Below are 25,606 nucleotides of genomic sequence, written 5' to 3'. Positions count from 1 at the left end.
CGTTGAATTCATGGGGAAGGTCATGGGCAGGGGAGGAATGCAGATTAACATGACGACGGGCTCAGTTTATCACACCTTTGGCGGATTTTTTTGGCACAGTCGGGGGGGTTCCTGATTAGAGATGTTTGTTTTCTCGCAGACAGACAAAGCTTCTGTCTGCCTGCTGAAGTCCAGGTGCTGCGTTATGGCGGAGAAATTCACAGATCTGGTCAATTTTCTTGATTCCCTCCAAGTCGAGCCGACACTCGCTCCATGATGGTTTCCAGCCTTCCAAGGGAGACTTCGATGCGATACACGCGGGCAGACTGAGCATCGATCTTGGCCTCCAGTCCATTCAATTTTTCAGTCTGAGTCTGTACGTCTCTCTGGGTCCCAGCGCAAAGCACTCCCAGTCCGCCTTTGTCTGAGAGCCACTTCGCCACGTTACGGTACATCCAGGTTCCACCAGTTCCAATCAGCAGAAAGTCGGAGACCAGTAATCCAATGATGTAAACATCTTCAACATCTTCCAGAGAGAGTGTGACAGGCAGAAAATTCTCCATTTGCCCCAAGGATCATTCACATATCCAGCCGCAGACGTGCCCCCTGGGCAGGTGGGATCCGCTTTCCCTCCTCGCATGGTGGAGAAAGTTTGGTCAATCGCATTCACAGCCCAGCAGATCAGATCCATGATTCTTGAAAGTGAGAAAAACTGAGAGTAGTCACAGTAGGACTGGGGAGACGAGACAAAGAGCCTTGGTAGGGAGATAGATAAGGGAGCTCAGAGAAAAGCGTCCGCTCTTGGTGAGTGCCGGAAGAAGAAAGTTACAAACTGTAGCATAAAAAAAATCCCCACAATTGTTGTTATTGACTTACTTTTACTGATGAATGAAGTCTGTGCTGCTCCTTCTGAAGAAACAGATGAATGTTCTGCTTGTAGAAGTCTTCCTTTTCTTTCCTCAGTCTTAAAAGTCTCTTTGTCTCAGTAGAGATCACTACTACTGACGTATCTAAACACATTCTTGAGTTTAGGGCTTTAAAAACCAAATCCTTCATTTAGAAATTGATGCTAAACAACATTAAAGAGTAACTGGATGGCTGCACTTGACTTGCTGCTGCTAATTCTATTATTATTTAGCTGCGGTGTCACATTGTCTGGGCTCACTAGCGCCCTCTGCCTCGTGGCATGCGTACTGCGGTGCAGTGGTTTTTTGAAGCTTTATTTTGGAGGTGAGGCAGAGGCTTACCTGTCTCCCGACTGCACGTCACTGCCCATTAAGCAGCAAAGCATTCCTATACAAGGACAGAATAAAGACACATGTAAATCTACAAAGTTTTCTTTTGATAAAGCTTAATGTAAGGTAGTGGTCCCCAACCCTCAGACTGCAGGCCGGTACCAGTCCTTGTGTCACTATGTACTGGGCTGCAGACAGAAAAAAGAAATACATGAACTTACTTACATTTTTTCTATTAAATTTATTTTCTGATACTGAAGGAAGTTTTACATTAGAAAACTAAAGAATTCTCTTCAAAACATCCACATTGGTCACATGACTTAGAGCAGCTACCTGCATGGGTAACTTGGATTCCTAAGCTAAATACAAAAACCAAACAATAGAATATATTTGTAAAGTTTCTTCATGGCGAAAAGATCCACAGAGAAATAAATAAATCTGCTGTTTACAGAAAAAACTAAGAGTCTTCCTCCACAAATAGAATTATTGAGACAGTTGTTCTCATGTAGCAGAAGCTGCTCCGTCTAAAATGCAGCAACGACACTCCACTGTTTCACTCACAGATAATAATGATGAATGGATTCACTTTTACATTTTATTTAGAAAATACCAGTTTAATGACGGTTGTGTCTTTTTTTTAATTTATTTATCCATATCACCTTAAAAGTCAGACGTAGCTTAAGTTAGCATCCGGTTGTTAGCCTCCACTTTGACGTTAAAGGGAAAATCTTCATCACTTCCATTTAACAGGGAAAGAAGATTCAATCAAATAAAGTTGCTGGTTTGTGGAAACATGTAAAAGAGACATTTGAGAATTTTCCTACAGAAAAGCTGAATTATGTAGACATCCGTTCAGAGACTTGAGCACAGAAAATGTTCCTTTGTTGGAAAAAAATGAACAATGAATGAATTTATTTAAAGATAAATATGATCAATCTGTTTGTCCTTAAAGATAATCGGAACCTGGATTGATGTTAAAATGACATTCTATGAGGAAAAATCATGTCATGTTTCTTTTATGGATTTTTTTCAAATCAGAAACAACTTCTGCAAATCAACAACTTTGTCTCGCTGAATCTTCGTCATCTGTATAAAAAATATCTACTGATATTCTTAGACTTTTGTTAAACTAAATTTCTTGTGGTAGTATTTTATTTTGAAAGTAGAATTTCAGAAACCAGAAGCTTAAAAATTCCAACTTCAGCCCCGTTCAGATCGGTCCAACAAAATGTTGTTTAATTGAAACCGCTCCGTGGCCTGAAAAAGGTTGGGGACCACTGCTGTGAGGGATAACATTGATGACCTTGAACCATGGTTTGGTAGATTCTGGGTGTTGTTTTCTTGAAATCACATTTCACACTTATTTTGCATCAATTAAAGGCTCAGACGTCCATAATCCCACAGTTCGTGAAGTCTTTTATGCTTTTGATCTCCAGTGGTTCAGTCAGGTCTGGTGGACCGAGTGGTTTGACAAAGATCCTGGAGTTCTGCACCCAAGTTCCTTGGTTCTGTTTTCTCTTCCGTTGGAGTTTAGTGTGTTTTGCTATATCGGCGTGATAGTTTGACAGATGATCATTTAGATAAAGAGCCGAACCCTTCAGGTGTTTTCGTTGTTTCATCAGAGCTATCTTGTGCTTTTGATTCAAAAACCTGGTCAGGATCACTTCTTTATCCGAATTCTTTCTCTGAGAAAGCGGATGACAGACCTCAACAGTATTTAGATCAAAGGAAATCAATTTAGATGTGAGAAATAATCCAACTTGATTCTCCACGGACTCATTAGCATCTCCAACAGCTCCGTTAGCGTCCGTGCTAACATTAGTTGCACCAGACCGAGCTCGAGGTTTGAATTGAAGTCCCGTGAGAATGATGTTGTTCATTCTTACTTATTGATCCACGTTGTTCATTGTTCTCTCCAGGAGATCTTGCTGATCATCTTGTTGTTTGTTACTTGCCTTTTTTTGTCGGAAATCTTCCATGAGTTGTAGCAGCGGCGATAGCTTAACATCAAGTTGCAGGATTGTTGTTAGCTTAGCATCCACCTGGAGCAATGGATTCAGCTTAGCTTGGTTAGCTTAGGTAGCATGTCGGCCAACGCAGCTTTGAGCTCCTTCAAGTCAGCTTTTTGATTTTTCTTCAATGCCTTGTTAAACTCTCCTTGTTGAAGAATTATTGCTGTTTTGCTGTAGCTTTGTGATTGAAGTAGCTTGTAAACAACTTTAAAAAGACAAAGAGTTGAGGAGAGTTAAAGACACCATGCAAAAAGAAAAAGATGATGACACCCATTGACACTCATCGAGGCTCGGGATGAAACTAAAGTAACATGGGAGCCAAGGTGGCTGTCCTGCTTGGAGGAAGGAGATAGCAGGTGTGAGACCTCCACATTTGTACCTGTGGCTCCTTGGCTCAGTTTGTGCAAATCATGGAGCTTCTGTTTCTATGTTTTACACAATGACGTCTAAACGTGTCACCACAGAACTCTGTTGTCTCCTAGAGGTAATTAAAAGACAGAATTCACAATAAACCATCAAATGCAAATGATGTGTGTATTCTTAGGCTTGATGAAGCAAACTGCTGATTTAATTTCTGGAGGAAGGAAACACCATTATTCACTTTCTCTGCTTTTTTTAATCTGCAGTCTGGGAGCCATGGTGTTTGCCTGGTGTGATGATGCACTGCTGCAGTGAGCGCACACAGTTGTGTGTCTGTCTACATGTTTGAGTGTGTGTTTCTGCATATGTGTGTGTGAGAGGGACTGAATAGAGTGCTCTCCAGAGCGGCCCCTCTCATTCCGACCTCACCCCAAAGGAAATTGATTTGCGAGTAATTAAAACCGTGTGTGTCTGGATGTCTGCCAACTTCATGTTCTATTCATGCAGATTAATACATATTTGTCGTCGCCTGCGGGGGCTTAAAGGCATCTGTCTGTGCCATTAAACATTTATGAGCATGCAGGACACAAAGAGACGAAGAGAAAAGCAAAAGACATTCGGCAACACTTCAGCCAGCTCTCCTGATATCAGCACACATCTTAATGGAGTACATTAAATCAGACTGGCCAAACAGGGAATTTCACAATGACAATGACATTCATCACACCTCTTTTTTTCCCTTTTTTTAGGAGAAGAATGCGCCCTCTGTGATCCTTTTTTAATGTTAGATAGCATCCCTATCTGATTTGCACTGCTTGGTGTAGCGGGATAATTTCGGTGTGCTCACTCTTCTTGTCTGTGAATCTGCTTTGATAAGAAATTTAATCCATTTTTGACAAACGAGATCCTTTCAAATGTGTGATACTTTGAAAACTTGTTGGTGGAGTTAAAGCTGTGATGGATAGTCACAGACCGTGTGACAGATTCCTCTTAATAAAAAAAAAGAAGACTATCAAAGTGCAGCATCTAAACCACAAACCTTGTGAGCCAGTTCACCAGCTCACACCAGCATGGCCCTCATTTAGATGCATCATGACATTAGAAAGCATTGCAGGCTATGTGTAATGTGATAACACAGCCTAACATGGCTCAGCGTACTACTAAAGTCTCAATGCCCTCATAGAGACCTTTGCTCTTATCCAAATGTATTAGAAGTCAGTTCAGTTGAGACCTAAACTGACTTTTTGGAACATTTTCTTGTTACAAAACCAACCAACTGCTCTCAGGAACTGGTGGATGAAGGACCCAAACAACGGAGGCCAGGCTTGGTGGCAAAAACTTTTAATATTTTATTAACTGACACATGACAAAAATCATGGAGAACCAACACAGTGCAGTTGACCTGAAAACCATAAACTTCAATAGGCTGAGGGCAAACAACTGACATGAAAACAGCTGTGAATCATGATTAACCTGGTACTGGCGTGACTGACCGGGAAACTAGGAAACATGAGCAAAAAAACAAACAAAAAAACAACAAAACCCTTACAGCACCCCTCCCTAAAAGGGCAGATCCCAGATGCCCAAAATCAAAACAATTGAAAAGACATGGATAAACAAAACAAAGAACAAGTTGAGAAAACATTCAGGGTTCCTGCAGCCAGACAGATGCGAGGGGCATCAGAACCCCTCCTCAAGAACCGGCATGGAGAGGAGCAGACAAAAATGACCTCAAGGTGTTTGTGGACCAGAATGAGATGAACACCAAAACATTTCAATAAGCAACGATCTCAGTAACACTGAACGAGTTAAGATTTATTTGTGAGACAGAAAAATGAGCATGAAGTCCATAATCCTTGGCGGTCAGGTTCTAGAGCGATGATTGTCTTGCGTGTTTGAGATCAACCTGGACCACAGATAAAAAAACAGCCTCGACACTCACGGTGGTACATTCAGACTGTGGCACAGCATCGTGGCAGGTGGAGAACAGGCTGGAGGAGGGGTGGAGAAACCATCTGGAATGCAGAGAGATAAACATTCATGAATTCTGAATTCATTTTATAGTGGTGATTGGCTGAGATAAGAAGGTCAGCTATTTGGAAGGGTAATGATGAGTGGCGTGTAGAGTGAAGGGTTAGGGTTAGGGACAGCTCAGAGTTTCTGGAAGTGAGGAAGAGCTTCATTGAAACGTCAAAGCAGAACAGAAGGCAGATTTTCAGAAGTATGAACTCCTTTAACAACAGGACAAAGCGCTGTCACGTGTGGAAGTTTTCTGTCTCAGTTAAGTTGTGAATGCACAGATTCACATTTTACAGAATGTTGCTAATAAAAGAAGAAAATGCTCATCCAGCAGTGCAGGGGTGAAACACAGCAGGATGTAAAACTTCATGTTTATATTCACACTTAGGGCTGGTTATCACCGAGAATTTCCAGAATCCATTTGATTCGATTCACCAGAGCCTGCATCAATTCAATTCAGATTTCTTTTCGATGCTTTCGATTCACTCAATTCAATTCAATGTGAGTTTACACAGTTCACACATTTATACACCTTTGTTTAGAAATACATGAATAATCTGTATATGTTTTGAAAATGTTGATATTAATCTGATACAGTTCACACACTGTAAAATGCAATATTGAAATTATAACAAGATTGTTAATATCCTACGGTGTTACACGGATTCTCAAACGGAGAAGCTCCAACAATTGTTCAGCTTCTCCTGGAGGGCGTTTCAGTTTGGCCACTAGGTGGTGATGACGCTACAGCATTACACCTTATTCTAGAAGAAGAAGAAAGTATGCGCAAAAACCGTTGCTTTAGACTACAAATGGTGTTCTTTAAAACATATTTCCTTAGAAGAGTTTGGTAAATTTATGCCTTCAAACCGGGTACAAACCAAAAAAAAATATTCAAAACCAGATTCAAACAAAACATTTCTCAAAAGGAACATGTTTACCTTAGTGACATTTTAGTTTCCACTGGGTGTTTTTGTTCTTTCTCCCTCCTTGTGTTTTGTTTTTGTTGACTTACCCTCTGAGAAAAAACAGATGTGTGTTTGACAAATGAGCAGGAGAAGTTTCTCCTCATATCCTGTCATGAGATGCTGCTGCAGCAGTTCAATATTTGGAGGAGGTTGACTATCACATGAAAAAAACAGAATGAAGTCAAATTATTTCAGAGCATTTTGCTTTTATTGTTTCAAGTGTGAAACCCCTAAATGTGAAGAGAGTAGATGGTTACAGTGACCGAGCTGAAGCTTTACCCAGCCTGAGATCCTCGGCTCATACAGAGAGATGTGGCTGGCCTGAATCAAAGGAACATTTCCATTTGGAGGCGCTGTTGCTCCCTTTTTTGCAAGGATTTAACTTTGATGCTTTCCTTCAAGTAAAATCTATTTTACCATCAGTTTGTTTGAGGATACAATTAAAGAGATCATTCTCAGACTGAAATAACATCTATTTATAAAAAAACTTCAGACCCAAATTGTTTTTTTAGTTACGCATTAGGTTGACCTTAAGTTAGTCATCATAATAATCGGTTTTCACAGTAAGGGAAACAAAAAAGCTTCATAATAAAAAAAAAAACAAAAAAAACAGAAAAAAGCTATTTGGTATTAAAGACCCACAACAATAAAAATGTTGTTTTAACATGTACTTGTAGCATTTTTCTAATGATTAAGGAAATATATCTAAAAAATTAAGCGTAAAGCTTCATTTCTGAGTATTTCTTTATTCACATTATGTTGGATCAGGAGCACCTAAAAGGTCAAGTTTGTAAATGCCATGAGCGGGTCAAAGTCTCCTTGCTCCGCTACAACTCTCTTTGCAGACAAATTATAGATCCATGTACGTCTTTGTTTTCCTCATCTGAGCTGGTATCTGGTCCTAAACCATACGGCTGGGCAGCTCTGATATTACTCACCTTTTTTACAGCTTTAAATCTTGAAAATTTACAACATTAAATCTCATAAATTATTAAATTTGCTACTATAATTCTAATAAATTTACGACTTTAAATCTCATATATTTACGACTTTAAATGTTGTACATTCAGGACTCTGAATCTCATGAATTTACGACTTTAAATTCTTAAAATTATGACTTTAAATTTCATAAGTTTACAACTTTAAATCTTGTAAATTTGTGTATTTTAATATAATATATGTACAACTATTAATCTCATTAATTAACAACCTTAAATCTCGGAAATTTACTACTTTAAATCTTGTTAATGTATTACTTTAAATCTCATAAATATATGAATTTCAATCTTGTAAATTTAGGGTTTTTTTTCTTGTAAATTTACGAGATTAAAAGTTGTAAATCAAAACTTTTTTCGTTTGTAAACTAGCCCTAATATTCTGTCTTACTCTATAAATATTGTTTAAGAAGAAATGAAAAGGAAATGCTAGATTTGGGTTCTTTTGTGATCACATCAGTAAAAAACAGTTGTTTTAGTTTTCCTTTATCTCTGTTGGATTTTAAAAAAAAGTTTAGAGGAAGGCTCGTGTTCTGGCCCCGCCCACATTTCTATTCATGTCCAGTAGCGCAGATCAAACAAAGAAGAATGCATGTCAACGTCTGTGCGTTAACTTCCAAAAACAATATGCTAAAGGTCAAATCAGCTTTGTGATCTTTTATTGACCTTTAGTTTTAAAAGCTGCTGGAGAAAAGGAAGCAGAGATGTTCCAGCACCTTCTGGTGGATAGAATGACGGCAGAAGGAAGGAGTGCCGGCGTGGTGTTTGGATTGCTACACACCTGACCTCCATCAGTCTGTGCAGAGCAGCATGGATACAGGCAGAGTGGAGCAAAGGGAATGTGACTATGATGGTTTACAGCACGTGTCAAGGCTGTAATTTTATTTTATTGTTATTAATGACCTGATCTTTTGCTCATTTCTAACTAGTATAATTTTGACAAAATATTTTTTTATGGAGAGTAAAATATTGAAAGTTGTTTAAGGTTTAAGTTGATTTATTCTGGAATAATATTTTTAATATTTTTCTTACTCATAATTTTGTTAAAAAGTTACAGTTTTAAAGTTTAAAAAAATGGCATTCTTCTAGCTTTTTTGAATATTTTCTAATTTGTTTTTAGGCTAATATTTACACACTAGGTGTTTGGCTAATTTAGGCTTTTTCTGTTTTTTAGGATGTTTTGAAGTTTAGCATTTTTTTTTCACCTACATGCTAGCTATTTTAGATAAGTTAGGTTTTTTGCTTTTTTGTAGTTTCTTTTGACTAATTTGGCATTAAGCTAATATTTTAGCTGGCTATAAGCTTCAGCCTTTTTAGTTATCAATTTCAGCATCAGCTACCAGCACTAGCATCTTCAGAGGCCAAATTCAGGTATTCCTATATATTTAGTTCATGATTATGTTAAAAAGTTATGGTTTAAAGTTTTAAAATGTCTGTTTTAGAGTTTTTTAATAAATGTTTATCCTGTTCGGCCCACAGCCTAAGGTGTGTTTTGGATTTTGGTCCCCTGTGCGATTAAGTTTGACACTCCTGGTCTAGAGGAACTTCCAATCCCAACAAACCTCATAAACTGAGGAGTAAAACTAGAAAAGAGCAACATTTTACTGAGACATTTTGAACCTGAATTTCATCTGAGAGCAAAAAACCCTTTGATCACTTTCACTAACAGCTAACAGTCAATTGAACAAATCCTGCACAGATGGAGCAGTTCTTTTCATGGTCTGTGTGCTTGACTTTAAGCTGAAAAGTCAAGTTTACCATTCAAATCTTATGAAAAAGAACAACAAGTCAGCATAGCAGTAAGTTCTAACATGTTCTGACAGAGGACATGGAAGGCCAATGCTGCTGCTTCACAAAGGAAGAAATACATGTTTTGAAGGATGTGATCCAGCAGAGCAAAAGAGCAGCTGCAGTGACGATAAATCAACACAACAAACGAGATGTTATGAAGGCTCTTCTGTGAGTCAGATGACATAGAACATGGACAGAAATCAAGAAAAAATCCTTAATAATAATTATGGATGGGAGCTTTACTTAAAGTGTCAAATAAAAGAAAATAAACAAATGAGGCTTTAGAAAAGACAACCCAAGGACAACATTTTGGATCTTATTAGAGGCAAAACTGAACAGAACCTGCAGACAGGGAAGAAGGAAAGAGCAGAAAGGTTCCTGAACCTCTGAACACAGAGGTGACCTTTCCAGGAGGGGCAGCAGCTGATGAGGAACACATCCACCAAACCTCTCCTGAAGGATGCCTGGTGTCTGAAGAAGATTTTAGCAGAGACTCGGTCCCATGATGCAGCGAGGCTCAAGCATGCTGTGATCTGTAACACTTGTTAGGCTAAGCCAGGAGTCTGCAACCTGCAGCTCCAGATCCACATGTGTCTCTTGTATCTCTCCATGGTGGATCCTTGTTCAAACATAAAATAATTCATGGAGACTGCTGATCCAGTCATGTCGACCGTCAGAGTCAGCAGCTCCTGATAATGTCTGTCTAACCAAAACTACCTACAGAAAACAAATAAACAAAGCCTGAAAACTAAGACTACCAAGATCCAAACTAAAATAACAAAACCCAGCAGAGTAAGACTACTGAGGACAAAGAAGGGAAAAGAGAACAAAAAAAGAAAAGGAAAAGAAAAAGAAAACGCCAATTTTGTTAAAGTAAGGATTACTTTATAAACATTTATTTAATTTATATTAGTTAAATGTATACATTGATGTCTGAGGTTCACATAGATGATAAACTATGTAGGTTTTTACATCCTGTTGACCTGAAGACGTCTTGTTTGATCAACTCTACCTCCAGAATGAACAGATTTTATATGCAAAGTAAAACTTTGGTAAAAAGTTTGATCTTTCATGAGTTAAAATCACATATTATCTTATGCTGCACAACATTGGTTACTAGCTGTTCAGAGCTGGACTGAGATGATCCTGTTTGGCACAGAGCATCTTTTATTTTGAAAATATTTTAAACAAAAAAAAAACATTTTGAGAGATGCTAGGTTCTTTTTATATTTTTGATTTTGTTTTTCCTAAAAATAGACAAAATTCATATTTATAATTAAAAAAAGTAGGCCATAACGCAAATCCAGATTTCTTAAAGGCTAAATTAAAACTATACGGCTCCTTCTAGGTTTTGATCAGAGGAGAATGAACCCAAATGGCTTTTACTTAAAGGTTGCTGACCCTGGTGTAGGCCAGGGGTCAGCAACCTTTAACACTTAGAGACATACAGGTTGATCTCTCACTGACAACATCTCAGATGGAGCCACAAAGTCCTATTTCACCTTTTGGAAAATACGACACAGGTTTGTATTTACATTATGGTTATTGTCAAAATAAAAGACATTCTTTTCCACACAGACTGGAGTCTCAATGCAGCAAATGTAGTATTAGGCCGTGTAATGTCAGCAGTGATTAAAAAACAACCAAAAAAGTTTATTTTATCATTTGCGGTGCATCTTGGCCAGGAATTCATAAATCTAGTAGCCAAAATTAAATCATTGCAAATAAGTGACCCTGTATTTACTTTTCCAACCATAGAGCACAGTTCAAATTCTTGTTGTGCTTACTGACATCCCTAAAGATTTTCTGTGCTACACAGTACACAAAATCTGTCAAAATGTTTTAGTTGTGATACATTCTGTCAATTTATTGTTTTTAAAATAAAACTCTTTTCATTTTTCTTTAACCAGAGCCACAATGGACAGGTTAAAGAGCCTCATGTGGCTCTGGACCTGCAGGTTGTAGACCTCTGGGCTAGGCGCACTGATGGAATATCAATGTTCGTCTCACGGAGCCCAGAGTGTGAGGACAGCAAACGCAACACAGGGATAAAGTCATGAATTGGTTGTATTAGGAGATAAAAAAATCAAGCCAAACATAACTGGATGGGACAGTAGAGGATGGAATGTCCAGAAATCAGTTCAAGGATCTTTTTCCTTTCTTTCAGGGTTCCTTTTCCAAAGTTTTTGTTGCTCAGAGTTCTTTTAAGTTGAATTTTTGATCGTAGCTCGCCATGCACCATTCAGGGGGCTGAATGGTCAGCAGTTCCAAAGGGGGGGCATAAAAAACCTGATCGGAGAGCAGGTTGGATGGTTGTTTACTGGTGACAGATGACTCGTGGAGTTTCTCAGTGGAGACTCAGTGGTTTCTCGAGTCAGCTCAGCCAACAGCAGAGAAGCTGCAGCTGAAAACAGGAAGTGGGGATGTGGCCCAGATGTTGTCCCTGCCACAATAAGAGCGTGACCAGAGAGAGGGAGTTGAGCTGATTTAATGGGCTGGTCCAGGTTACAGATCCAAAGAAGCAAGGATCCACAGTCCAGAGAAATCCAATAACCTGCTCCTAAAAGTGGAAGGTTCAACTGTCAGGAGTTTGCAGGACATGAAGATAAATATTTGTGAAAGAGAATTCATGACAGAGACATTAGACTTCAATAAGAGAAGGGTCCATCTTATTGTTTTAGTACTGAAAAACTACTAACACAAGAATCCCTGGAACTTTCAGCTTCTGCTGCAATGCCCCCCTCCCCTTCTTAAAGTAGTGTTGTGGTGATCACCTTAAACCATCAACATTTTTAACACAGACAAATGCCTTTAAACCATCAACAATGACTTCCTGATTGCGCAATGCAGAATGTCATGTTTAAATTTAAGTTTGACATGCATTCCAGATTCCGCCACTAGACGGTCAAGTGGTTATGGCTGCGGACTCACATTCAGAAGGTCATGGGTTCGAATCCCGCTCAGGAATAGTCCACATGAAATATTTGTTTTTACTTTAAATTTTTATTTTTACCTCAAAACTGTTCAATGCAGGTGAAAGAAATATTTTTAACACAGACAAATGCCTTTAAACCAGGGGTCTCCAACTAATTTGGCGAGAGGTCCAGTAACTCTGTCAGCTTGGTAGACCGGGGTCCGAACATGCAAAAACATTCAGTCGATATTTCAATTTTCTGTCCTTTTATTTAATTACAATGTGTTGTTAAATTTGCAAAGAACTCTTTTAGCTTATTGTCTCAACAAGTATTTATCTCATTCCTTTTTTGTACAAAAATGCATACATGTACATGCATTGTACAGTTAAAAAAAAAGATTGCACATAAACTTGATCCCTTATAGTCCAATATTAGTGCTTTTTCACAAATTTTAACATTCTGCTGTCTGTCACTTAAAGTGCAACAGGTAACATAAATGTACCTCAAAAGTCATTCACAGTTAATTCCCTTTCTTGTGCAAATGTTAACTTTCTGTTTTACAACCCTTAAAAGTACGTTGCAAATAATGCTGCATATTGAACATTAAAGTAATAACTTTCATAAGTGCAAAAAACATTATAAACATAAATGTAAACTATAAAACAGACTTAAAGAGACGTAGATGGTACGTTGAATGGCAGTGTTGAGCTGTAACTGTATGGAGCTAAATTTGGGCCAATATTATTTGAAACCCAAATAAAACAACTTGAAAAAATATTGCTGTTGGGCCAAAACTTTTTAAAATGTCTGATTTTTTTTTTTTTTTTTTTTTACTGTTCCAAAATAAACGTAATTATTTTCAACTGAAATTTTTCTCTTTTTTTAGGTTTCAAACTCAGAATTTGAATTGCCGAACTGATTTTTTCAAGTTTAAACTCTTTTTTTTTTCTTTTTCGAAAAGGAAAAATTCTGTTTCAAAACTTTTGGCCTAGTTGTGGCGGGGCTAACACAAAGAGCCAATCAAAACTTGATGAGAGTGATAACTTCAGTCCCAGTGTCTTCACTGACTCCAAGAGCTGTGAAAAATACGATCACAAAATGTCTGTATTGTCTGTTCTATCATATTCTGAAGTTGTCCCAAGACGGATGTAAAGAGAGAGTTTTATCCCGTACAAACCGAGTCCAAAACTCTGTTCTAGCAGAGTCAGTGAATGCACCAGGACTGAAGCTACCACACTCATCCATTTGGTTTGGTCCTTCGTTAGCCCCGCCACAAAGGGGCAAAAAGTTTTGAAACAGAAATTTTCGTATTCGAAAACTAACAAAAAATAAATAAATAAATAGAGTTGAATCTAAAAAAATGGAATTGAAATTTGTAGTTTTGAAACCTTAAAAAAATTGAACATTTGAAGCTGAAATTAAATTCATTTTAGAATGGAAAACATTGACATTTATTTTATTTATTTATTTTTTTTGCCAAACATCAATTTTTTTTTCATATATAATATTTCTTTTATTTGGGTTTCATATAATATTGGCACCAGATTTGCTCCATAGCCCTGCACATCCATGGAAAGCAGCTCGGTTCTTGTGGACGACAGGGGAATCTGTCGAACCTTTGCTTGAAGCTGCTGTACCTCTTTTAATTTCTAAATTGTTTCTGTCATTGCCTCCATACACCCTTAAATCATTTTGGAGTGACTATTATGTGCTTGCCCAACATCCATTCCACTCGTAGTGAGCACTCGTGAGCTCGTTGTTGTGCTGTAACCGTCTGTGTGTTTAAAGCTCGCACTGTACTTTCAGTTCGTATATTTTCCGTGACCACGTCACTCATTCTGTCGGGTAATTTGTGTCAGAAGTTTTGTGTTTCGTCTCGTAGCGCCGCTTGATATCAGCGCTCTTAACAAAACCAGCTCACTCCGAGTCCATGCTTTTAATACAAAACGGCTTTGTAGAACTCACTGCTGGTAAATAAAAGCGAAAGGTTTGGTCCACTTATCTCGAAAGACACAATTTTCAGTCCACTTTTCTAATTGTTGATAGAGCCATTGTTCACGCACATTCCAGAGAACTATACGTCCCAACTACATAAACATTAGAACACCAATTTGAGCTTTTGCCGGTTGAAGGACCCCGGTCTGAACGGAGCTGTCCTCGCGCGCCTGTTCAAAAATCGCCTAGTAAAAATGAATGAAAAATCGTACTTTTTCAATTAAAAATGCTTGGCGATCCGGATAAAAGGGTCTCGGGGTCCGGACCCGGACCGCGGTCCGCCAGTTGGGGACCCCTGCTTTAAACCATCAACAAAGACTTCCTGATTGCGCAATCCAGATTGTCATGTTTAAATTTAAGTTTGACATGCATTCCAGATTCCGCCACTAGACGGTCAAGTGGTTATGGCTGCGGACTCACATTTAGAAGGTCATGGGTTCGAATCCCGCTCAGGAATAGTCCACATGAAATAATTGTTTTTACTTTAAAATTTTATTTTTACCTCAAAACTGTTCAATGCAGGTGAAAGAAATATTTTGAACACAGACAAATGCCTTTAAACCATCAACAATGACTTCCTGATTTTGCAATCCAGATTGTCGGGTTTAAATTTAAATTTGACATGCATTCCACAGGACATTTCAGACTGCATTGGTGGAGGAGGAATGATGGTGTGGGCTTGTTTTTCAGACCCCTTAGTTCCAGTGAAAGGAACTTTTAATGCTTCAGGAGGCTAAAACATTTTGGACAATGCTCCCAACCTTAGTGGGAACAGTTTGGAGCGGGCTCTTCCTCTTCCAACATTTTTGTGCACCAGAGCACAAAGCAAGGTCCATAAAGACATGGAGGACAGAGTCCTGAACTGAACGCCATAGAACACCTTTGAGATGAATTAGAGCAGAGACTGAGAGCCAGACCTTCTCCACCAACATCAGTGTGACCTGACCAATGAGCTTTTGGAAGAATGATCCAGAGTTCTTATAAATACTCTCCTCAACCTTGTGGACAGCCTTCCCAGAAGAGTTGAAGCTGCAATAGCAGCAAAAGGTGGAGCAACATCATATTGAACTCTGGGTTAGGAATGAGATGGAACTTTAGTTCAAATGTGAGTAAAAGCAGGAAAGCCAATACTTGTCCACATGCATCAGGTAACTCCAACCCCCACACAACCTGTTAGTTCAAATACACATTAGGTACTACATGCTGCATTAACATATACATGGACAAGTTAATGGCTCATCAGTGACCCACCATGACACAACAATGGGCTCTCGGACTAAAGGGGGGGGGGGACTCTTCCCTGCGCAAATTTGCCCAGGCTCAGGGATTCTAGTGTTAAAGCATTTGATAATGGGCTGCAGTTCTCTGGGAAATAAATAAACATTTGTGACACCTCTATTTTTACAGTTTGGGGGTGTTTTGGTATTTTTCTGTGAGGAGGGGGGAGTTGTAAGAAAAACAGACACAATTTTGGAGACATTTCTCAGAAATTTCATTGATGAAGATTCTTCATTTTGACAGCACATCAGAGCAGCTTCTGTTCAGAATCTTCAGGCATCCTCACACCTTTACACTTGTCTGGATTAAAGCGTGACAGGATTTGTCTTCTCTGAACAGCTCTTGGACGTGTGTTAGTGGTGGAAATGGGGTGTGGTGCTCCTGCAGACTCAGAAGGTGAGAGCTGTAGGGCTGGTGGTCATCTCCAGGGTCGGTCTCAGTCTCTGGGTCAGAGGTGAACAGAGGTCTGCATGTTGTGGTTCCATTCCCTGTCCTGTAAGCTTGGTTTGCTCTTCCCACCTCATCATGACTGACTCTGAGTGAAGTGTGAGGTTATCCTCAGGGCACACTTCACATCAGGACTCTGCCTCACTCTCACTTAATATCCATGTTATTATTAGAATATGACTTCTTTAGAAATATCAAAACCATCAGGGAGGGCTGGGCCATATGGAATTATTTATATCACGACAGTGTGTTTTTCCATATTGTGCAATAACAATATATATCACAACTAAATCGGTCAAGTTTGAATGCTCTGCGGCTCAAAAAAGTAAATCTGTAATCTTCAACAGGTTAAGGTTTAAATATTTATTTCCTATCATAATTTCAACAAAACAGAGGAACTTAAAACCTTTTTTTGAATAACTAAGAAAAGGTTTGTGCATGTGTGTATGTATATGTTTTTAATGTATTATGTTTAAGTTTTCAAGTTTTGCAGAATAAATATACAGAACAAATATCTAACGTGCTGAGAGAAAAATTAAGGGATCACCAGAGATTTACTAATTCTGTCTCCAAGTGATTACATTTATATGAAATCATAGCAAAAAGACAGCCTGAAAACAAAGGTTTGGACTATTGTTATTATATCTTACAAGAGAAGGAGGTGGGGTGGGGGAGTTCATCAATCTGACACAGGTTGCAGGTTTTTGTGTAATACTCACCCCTAATACACAGTGGAATAAATTCTGACATTATTTTATTTTTTAATGTAATACAAGTACATTTTGTTGTATTTATTCACCATGTCTTAAAGTCCGGTCAGTGAAATCTTGTCTGTTTGTAAACTGGTCCGTGAACACATTACAGAGCAGCTCGTTAGCATCATGCTATGCTACATCGCTGTCACCAAATCAACACTTTTGTTCAACTTTTTGTTGCTGCTTTAAGTCCAGCTGGTTTCTCTTCCAGTTCTGACCGGTCCGTTAAAAATCACTAAATGTTGCTCCATCAGCTGAAACTCCTCAGAGTTGGTGTGTCTCACGTGCGTTTGTTCTCCTTGTGAAGGAAGTGGAGAGTTCCAAAAAAAATGACCAAAGTGAGAGCATAAATAATCTGATGTAAACATTCACTCCCACGTGGCGACTAACCCTCTAACTTTTTGCATCTGGTGAATGTCAGTTTTCAACCCTTCAAAATAAAAGTCAATCGCCATAGACTTATTCCTCAATTGAGGAAATGTTTTATCGTGATATATGTTCTTATGCTTTTATCGCCCAGGAGTTGTTCATCTGAGGGGGGCATCTGGCCTCAGATTGACCCTGGTAATGAGTGAATGACCTTGGACCCCTGACCGGAGCCCCCCCTCTTCACGTGGATTCACTCTGGTGTCTGATTGAAGTTGCCGTAGAGATTCTACAGGAAAATCCATTTCACATGCAGGTTGTTTTGAGTGTATTGGAGCAGCACTTACAGAAAGTGCTTTTGTTTTCTCACAATAACACTGGAAATGCGTTTTGACAGTCACTTCACAACAAGCAAACGATGAAAGGGGAAGGACGAGTCAAAAAACAATTTCAGTCATCATTTCACATAAATGCACCGAAGCAGCACTGCAGGTGTGGCTTTCTTCCCTCTCCTCCAACGCTGTTGGGTTTCACTTCAGTTCTTTGGTTTAGGAGGAAGCAGACGCAGACAATAACAGCCAGCCGTTAACAGATAAGGAGCTAAACTGTAAGGCTGTATTTCACTGAAACCTAATGAAGATAAAAGCTGACATCCTTTCAGGTTCACTCGTGATTGATTATTTTTAATTGTCCAGGGCATTATGGACCAGGAAGGCAGCAGAGCGAGTCGGTAACAATCTGAGGAATCAAACCCACGGGTGGAACATGAACGGTCATGAACATGCGCTCTTGTCAGAAGCATCTGCTTGGATCCGATGCACCTCTGTGACGATCACACTGCTTTCTGCTTTTCCAGACCACACAGACAGGATTCATTTGTGTTGAGCTGACATATGATGAGATGGTCCATAACCTGGTAGTGACTGTCCCTGATCAAACAGTTCTGTAAGAGTGAAGAGAACCAGGATGTTTTCAGTCAGAGACAAGTGCAGAGCTAATATGAAGCATTTCATTTGGTCCATTCATTTTGGTTCAGATAACCGTTAATTCTGCACTGCAGAGGATGATCGCTTCCTTCTGATTGACAGGATTATCTACAGTTCTCCACATTGGTTTGTGTTTCTCATGAGCCTCCATGACTAAAGCTCAGGCCTCAAAGAATAAAACAGTTCACATGGAAGGGGCTCAGACATGAGTGGGATGCTTTGTTAGAGAAACAAGCTGCTGCTTTAATTGGCTGCTCATGCTGGCACGCTGAACGATTCCTCGCCGTCATTTCTTCACAGCAAAGATGCGATTCTCCTCTGAATGATGTCATTCTCCATGTACAAGCGCTTGCAAAGCCTCAGTTTGGCCGATCGAGGTCTGTGCTGAAATGAAGTGATGCAAGCCACCGCAACGTCTGCTCCTGTGTGCAGGTGGCTGGAGCGCGTGGAGCTCGTGGGCGCAGTGCAGCAGCGAGTGCGGAGGCGGGATCCAAACCAGGACTCGGACCTGCCAGTCTCCTCCAGACGAGTGGTTTCTGTGTGAGGGCGTCGTGGAGGAGGGCCGGCCCTGCAACTCCCACTCCTGCACAGGTGAGCTGCTCGCCAGCGAGCCCTCCACCCTCACCGCCCGGTGCTGTGGTACAGCGGCCTGCCCAGGCTCCCTGATGACCATGCACTAACAGTCAGAAGCGTCTGCAGCATGTGGAGGTGCTCTGGGAGGAACACCGCCTCCAGCTGTGGTGCAGGTCTGACCTTAAACGGTGAAGCACAAAGAGAGAGGCGCAGCTGCACACAACACACGGCACCGCTTTGATCCCTGCTGCTCTGTTTGAGTGCGTTCTGCTTCAAATACAAAATGTTCACGGACACCCCCCTCATCCCCTCCTCCTCCTCCTCAGGCAAAGGTCTCCATCTGTCCCGCAGTCAGTCGCTGCGCTCGGTGGACAGCCACAAGCGGGATGATGTGGACAAGCCCCGCGGCGGACAGAAGAGCCCTCAGACAGGTGAGGCGCCGCATGCATCTTTTGGGTGGGTGGGTGTCTGCGGGTGTGTGGGGGGTGTCATTTCACATACAGTGGCAGAGACATTTGTCGACGGGGTCTGGCCTGAATCCCGACTGACAGCAGGGAGGATTTCTGTGAGGTGCTGCTGCCTCTGCATGCTGGCTATGAACCCAAAGCTCTGTTCACCTGTGCTGTAAAAACCCACATAGTTTATCCTCTATGTGAACCTCAGGCATCAATTTAAAAATGTAACTAATCTAAATTAAATAAATGCTAATTAAGTAATCCTTACTTTAAAAATTGTAATTTTATTTTTCTTTTATTTATGTTTTTTGTTCTTTTTCCTCTTTGTCCTCAGCAGTCTTACACTGCTGGGTTTTGTTATTTTAGTTTATGGTTGGATCTTGGTAGTCTTAGTTTACAGGCTTTGTTTATTTGTTTTCTTTAGATAGTTTTGGTTAGTCAGACATTATCAGGAGCTGCTGACTCTGATGGTCGACATGTCTGGATCAACAGTCTCCATGACTTACTTAATGTTTGGTTAAGGAGCCACCATGGAGATAAAAGAGACACATGTGGATCTGGAGCTGCAGGTTACAGACTCCTGGTTTTAAGTGTACATCATGGTTCAAAAATACATTGCTACATTACACTACCTACCACTAGATTTGCTCCACTGAGAGTATTTTGTTTTGAAAGGAAGTCTAGTGAACCTCTGTTAAAAGTTATAAACTGTTTCATACTTGGAAAAAATATATTTGTAAAATAATATTATTTGTTTTATTTATGCAAAAAATAATAGTTTTTTTATATTTCTCATAAAAATAACAATAACATAAATGCAAAGTCTTATTTTTCTAAAGCATGTGTGGCTCCTACTGCGTTGTGGTCAGTGAGAAATCAACTCACATGGCTCTTTGAGCGTTAAAGGTTGCGTACCCCTGAGTTAGGAGAACCAAAAAAAGTCAGCAGCAGCATCCTTAAGCTGCTGAAAATCTCATTCACTGAGAGTTGTGATCAGATGCAGTTTTCACTGCTGCTCCTGGTCAACTGTGTAAATTTTCCTTTTCTTCCCAGCATCTCAGAGAAACTTGAGTTAAAAAAAAAAACTCTAATTTCTTTCACACTTTTCTAGTGGATCTGCTTCATCGATTCTGTTTCATGATCCACCAGTCTTTAGCTGTCACTAAAGTCATCTCAATTTCTACATTACTTCTTGTCTTCTTTACCTTTGGGCTTTTCCCTTCAGGGGTCGCCACAGCGAATCAGTTTCCTCCATCTAAGCCTGTCTTCAGCATCCTCCACTCTAACACCAGCCACCTTCATGTCTTCATTCACTGCATCCATAAACCTCCTCTTTGGTCTTCCTCTAGACCTCTTTCCTGCAGCTCTAGACTCAGCATCCTTCTACCAATATATTCACTGTCTCTCCTCTGAACATGTCCAAACCATCTCAGTCTGGCCTCTCTGACTTTATCTCCAAAACCTCTAACATGTGCTGTCCCTCTGATGTATTCATTCCTGATCCTATCCATCCTGGTCACTCCCAAAGAGAACCTCAGCATCTTCATCTCTGCTACCTCCAGCTCTGCTTCCTGTCTTTTCTTCAGTCCCACTGTTTCTAGTCCAAACAACATGGCTGGTCTCACCACAGTCTTGTACACCTTTCCTTTCATTTGTGCTGAAACTCTTCTGTCACACATCACACCTGACACTTTTCTCCACCCATTCCAACCTGCTTGCACTCTCCTCTTCACTTCTTTTCCACACTCTCCATTACTCTGTACTGTTGACCCTAAATACTTAAACTCCTCCACCTTCTTTATCTCTTCTCCCTGTAACCTCACTCTTCCACTCTGGTTCCTCTCATTCACACACATGTACTCTGTCTTACTGCGGCTAACCTTCATTCCTCTCCTTTCCAGGGCAAACCTCCACCTCTCTAACTCCACCTCCACCTGTTCCCTGCTCTCACTACAAATCACAATATCATCTGCAAACATCATAGTCCATGGTGATTCCTGTCTAACCTCATCCATCAGTCTGTCCATCACCATTGCAAACAGGAAGGGGCTCAGAGCTGATCCCTGATGTAATCCCACCTCCACCTTGAACTCCTCTGTCACCCCTACAGCACACCTCACCACTGTCTTACAGCCCTCATACATGTCCTGCACTGCTCGGACATACTTCTCTGTCACTCCAGACTTCCTCATACAATACCATAGTTCCTCTCTGGGCACTCTGTCATAAGCTTTCTCCAGATCTACAAAGACACAGTGGAGCTCTCTCTGACCTTCTCTGTACTTCTCTATCAACATCCTCAAAGCAAATGTTGCATCTGGAGTGCTCTTTCTTGGCATGAAACCATACAAATGTTAAATTCAGCTACATTTCTATGAACAACAAGTTTTTGCAAAGAAAAAAAAATCAGTTTGCAGTTTTCATTTTTTTAAAAGCTGGTCATTATTATTTCCTTTCATCCTATCATTTGAAAACATTGCTAGTTGCTACTTCATTCCTTAGTCCCACCCCTCCCTCCTTTCAAAGACGTGACTGCCTTTTTATCTGCCTTTTGGTTGTCTGAAAATCATCAGTGAATGCTGCATAAATATTGACAACGGATTCTGGGTGAGCAGCATTCACGTCAGCTGGATAACTATGCTAAATGAGATCAAAAGTGAGGTTACCAGCAGAAAAATGTATTTTAAAGGGGCCATACCATGATTTTCTCAAGTCTTTCAGAGTAAACTATATCCATCTATATGATCATAAATTACCTTTTCTTCCCTTGTCCTGCCGTCTTCCTGATTTCCTCGTCTGCTTGCGCCATTCTCAGATACGTTTAGGATTCATCCCAACACGTTGTGCAGATTTTTCACCAGCCCATAAGCTCCTATGCCACCACACAAAGTTTGAACCCTAAAGAATGAGCATTTCTTGGCCAGCTTCACAAACTTACAACACAGACAGCCGGCGTCAGCCCAGGGGTGGGGGGTTGTTGTGTGTTGCAAAGATGGCTGATCATCGCTAGCTCGAGCTGCTAGCTTTGCGGTTAAAGTGTTTGTGTTAGCTTTAGGTCGGAGCTGTATGAACGTAAATATGTGCCAAAACATGCAAGCTTAAATAATACACACACAAGCTAGAATCACACTCTCAGTTTAATTCACACATACATGTAAAACTGAATGTGAAGTTGCAGGAAAAAGAGGAACATGTGAGAAAAATGTGTACTTGTGGAATATAAAGTGGAAACTTGCTTGACAAAAACCTTAACTTGTGTGTAAAAATGTTGTAATGTGAAGAAAAATCACACACACAAGATTTAACTTGAGGTTGTGGGGAAAAAACAACTTGTAAGACTATGTTGAAAAAAATCTTACTCATAGGTTCAATTTTCTACTGTAGAAAGTTTCACACAAACACTTGGGGAGTCTCAGCGTGTTTCTGACTTTTGACACACCCCCATGCGAGATATTTGTGCCAAAACTAACTAGCAGGGAGGAGGGGTCAGGCAAGGGGAGCTCACACAAGTTAAGGTTTTTGTCAAGCAAGTTCCCACATTATATTCCACAAGTACACATTTTTCTCACATGTTCCTCTTTTTCCTGCAACTTCACATTCAGTTTTACATGTTTGTGTGAATTAAACTTGTGTGTGTGATTCTATCTTGTGTGTGTATTATTATAGCTTGCATGTTTTGTCACACGTTTACCTTCATAGAGCAGACTCGTCCTGAAAGGGGCGGTCTCACTCTGTGACATCACCACGTGAGGACCTGCTCGTTTTTGTGGGTTTTTAGAGGATTACTCAGAAATGTGTGAACGGATCAAAATACTGCGTTGGGGTTCTTTATAGTGAGGAATGAACAGTATGATGCACTTAAAAACTTAAACATTTGTTTTTTCTTGGTGTGGCCCCTTTAAGGCATCATTAACAGCCATATAAGCCTTAAAAACCTGACAGCAGGTGGTGCAACTTGCAGGGTTTGAACCCTGCTCTCTGCTACTTTCATGTCTGTCTGCAAAAGACATGTCTGTGTCAGAAAGCACGGGGCAGTCACTGGACTTGGAAGGAACATTTTCTCCTGCTGACGAAGGGGGGCCCTGAAGCACGGCCCCCGACAGATTCCACCTTTGACTCCTCATCCTCGTCTTTGTGGCCACAGAGGCAGCATGCTGCATGATAATGAGTTATGGCCTTTTCCTGTCCTTTTCTGCTCCCGCCCCTCCTCCCCTGTTCCCCAGTAGAGTCAGTTTCAGGTGAGGAGTGGACAGCGTGGAGTGTCTGCTCTGCCACGTGTGGGGAGGGCTGGCAGAGCCGCACGCGTTTCTGCGTGTCCTCCTCCTACAGCACACAGTGCAGCGGGCCGCTGCGAGAGCAGAGACCCTGCAACAATTCTTCCGTTTGTCCAGGTAAGCCCCCCCCCTCTCCCCGTCCATCTTCTTCTGGTGCCCTCCTAACCCTCCCCTGGATGCAGCCCCACCCGCACCAGCTGTCGTCTCCCCACTGTAGGCAGAAAGCAAACATTGTGACCCCTTTGGGTGATTTCCTGCCTCATCTCACAGCAGGTGACTCACGGATGTTTGCGTGGCACCAAAGTGTTGCTGCTGAAAAGCTCGATTACCTTTTATACAGCTGTGAACCTTTATGGCTTTTTTCTAACAGTGCAGCAGAATAAAGAAATGCCCCCCCATGTAGTGTTTCTATTGACACTATGGAGCGTTTGGGGGACTTGGTTTGTAAGAGTCCTGTTCTGGTCACAGTGCATGGCGCGTGGGACGACTGGACGCCTTGGAGCTTGTGCTCATCCACCTGTGGCCGAGGTTACAGGTACCGCACGCGGACCTGCACCCCCCCGCAGTTTGGTGGGGACCCCTGTGAAGGGCCAGAGAAACAGACCAAGTTCTGCAACATAGCTGTCTGTCCAGGTAAGCACAACAGACACAAGAGGTACCTTTGTCTAAAATACAGAGCACAATGATTCAGTAGAAATACTGCAGTTTATGGTTTCATCGATTCATAACAAGAATCTCCCCTCAGCGCTCACATTGTTCCACAATGTACAAGTGTCACCTTCTGAGGGTGCATTCACACCGAACGGGATTCGCGCAGTAGAGGTGGACAGTTTCAATGTTAAGTCAATGGTACAGACACGAATTGAGACGATCTGAAGTCCCACGGCGCGACCTCGGCGATGAGCACGGTGGGGAGGACAGGCAGCAGTGGGATTTCAGCAGCGCAGTCAAAATGTAAACATCTGAAGTTTGACAGGTCGCCGCATTGGATCTGCCAGTCAGGAATTCAGCGCTGAGCACTTGATGTTTTCAGTGACTCAAGCAGCAGGGAGAATATTCATTAATTTGTCCTGAACTTCCATCTAAATCCTCAACTCGTTTGGTCCGTGGAGTTACCGGGGCGTGTGAAGAAGAGGTACACCCTGGGAAGCTCACTAGCCTACCAGGGCGGCTCTCTGGCTGCACTTACTTACCCCGGGCTTACACTGCCAGCGTTACGGCTTTGTTGCGTCGCGGGAGTGGACTAGCTACAGCCGATGGCTTACACCGGCTGCTGCTCCAGCCACAGCCTGTGAAAGCTCAGCCCAGACAGAGTAGTGCTGGATCTCTATGATCAGCTTCTCGTTGTCCATGGTTATGACTGACAACGCTGTGCTGTAACACACTTCGAGTAACACGAAAATTACGTAATGTTTACGACACGCTGAAACCGGCGAGTTCAGCGGAAAGTTTGTTTTATTTTGAAAATATACCGGATGCACTTTAAATTCGCTCGCGTGGTTTCCGGTTTAAGTCGTGAATAGCCCCAACTTCACAGAAAGTGATGACGATCAGCTGCGGCGTCCGTCAAAATTTGAACCAAACGAAACGGATTCGCAGCGACGCAGAGGTCAGTCCGCAGACGCAGGACGTGAACGCCTGCAGTGGAAGTTCCTCTCGCACTTTTAATGCTACGAAAAGACTACGGCGCACGCAACGGAGCCGTGACACTAGCGGTGTAAGCGTGGGGTTAGCCTCCTTTAGTCCAGCCGAGCTAGATACGCTAGCAGACAGGCAGTTGCTTTGAGGTGCAGGGGCTGCCTGCTCGGGCTTCCTGAACTCTGACAATTTTCTTTGTTTTCATTAAGACAATACGAGTGCACCCCCCCTTTTTTTTTCTTCCCTTCTCAGGTTAATGTGGGACAGCCTTCAAACTAAGTCACAGAAACACTGCGGAGGCAGTTGACATCCAGACAGTTCTTGGAGTGAAATTGAAGCCCCTGTTTTTATAACTTAATATGGTTATGAAAAAAAAAAAAAATCATATATACAATGGTGGACAAAAGTGTTGGTACCCCTCAGTTACAGAAGGACAAACCCACAATTCTCACTGAAATCACTCAAAACTTACAACATTAATAAATAAAACACCTGTGATGTCAATTAAAGGACACACCTGAGTTAATCATGTCACTCTGGTCAAATAGTTTTCAATCTTTTATTG

General features: G+C 41.1%; 1 protein-coding gene across 1 annotated transcript in view; it reads left to right on the top strand.

The window, feature by feature from the left end:
* The first annotated feature begins 18,426 nt into the window (after positions 1–18,426).
* adgrb1a (adhesion G protein-coupled receptor B1a) overlaps positions 18,427–25,606 on the top strand; it is a 112,329-nt gene continuing 105,149 nt past the window's right edge. Inside the window, exons 1-5 of the mRNA XM_024268040.1 lie at positions 18,427–18,478; positions 18,534–18,692; positions 19,001–19,105; positions 23,353–23,520; positions 23,872–24,036. Coding sequence (XP_024123808.1) covers positions 18,427–18,478; positions 18,534–18,692; positions 19,001–19,105; positions 23,353–23,520; positions 23,872–24,036 — 649 coding nt within the window. The remainder of the gene's footprint in view (positions 18,479–18,533; positions 18,693–19,000; positions 19,106–23,352; positions 23,521–23,871; positions 24,037–25,606) is intronic.

This window comes from Oryzias melastigma, linkage group LG16, assembly GCF_002922805.2.
Source record: "Oryzias melastigma strain HK-1 linkage group LG16, ASM292280v2, whole genome shotgun sequence".
NCBI lineage: Eukaryota > Metazoa > Chordata > Actinopteri > Beloniformes > Adrianichthyidae > Oryzias > Oryzias melastigma.
Note: the sequence above shows the minus strand (reverse complement) of the source record. Positions and strands in the feature narration are given on the sequence as shown.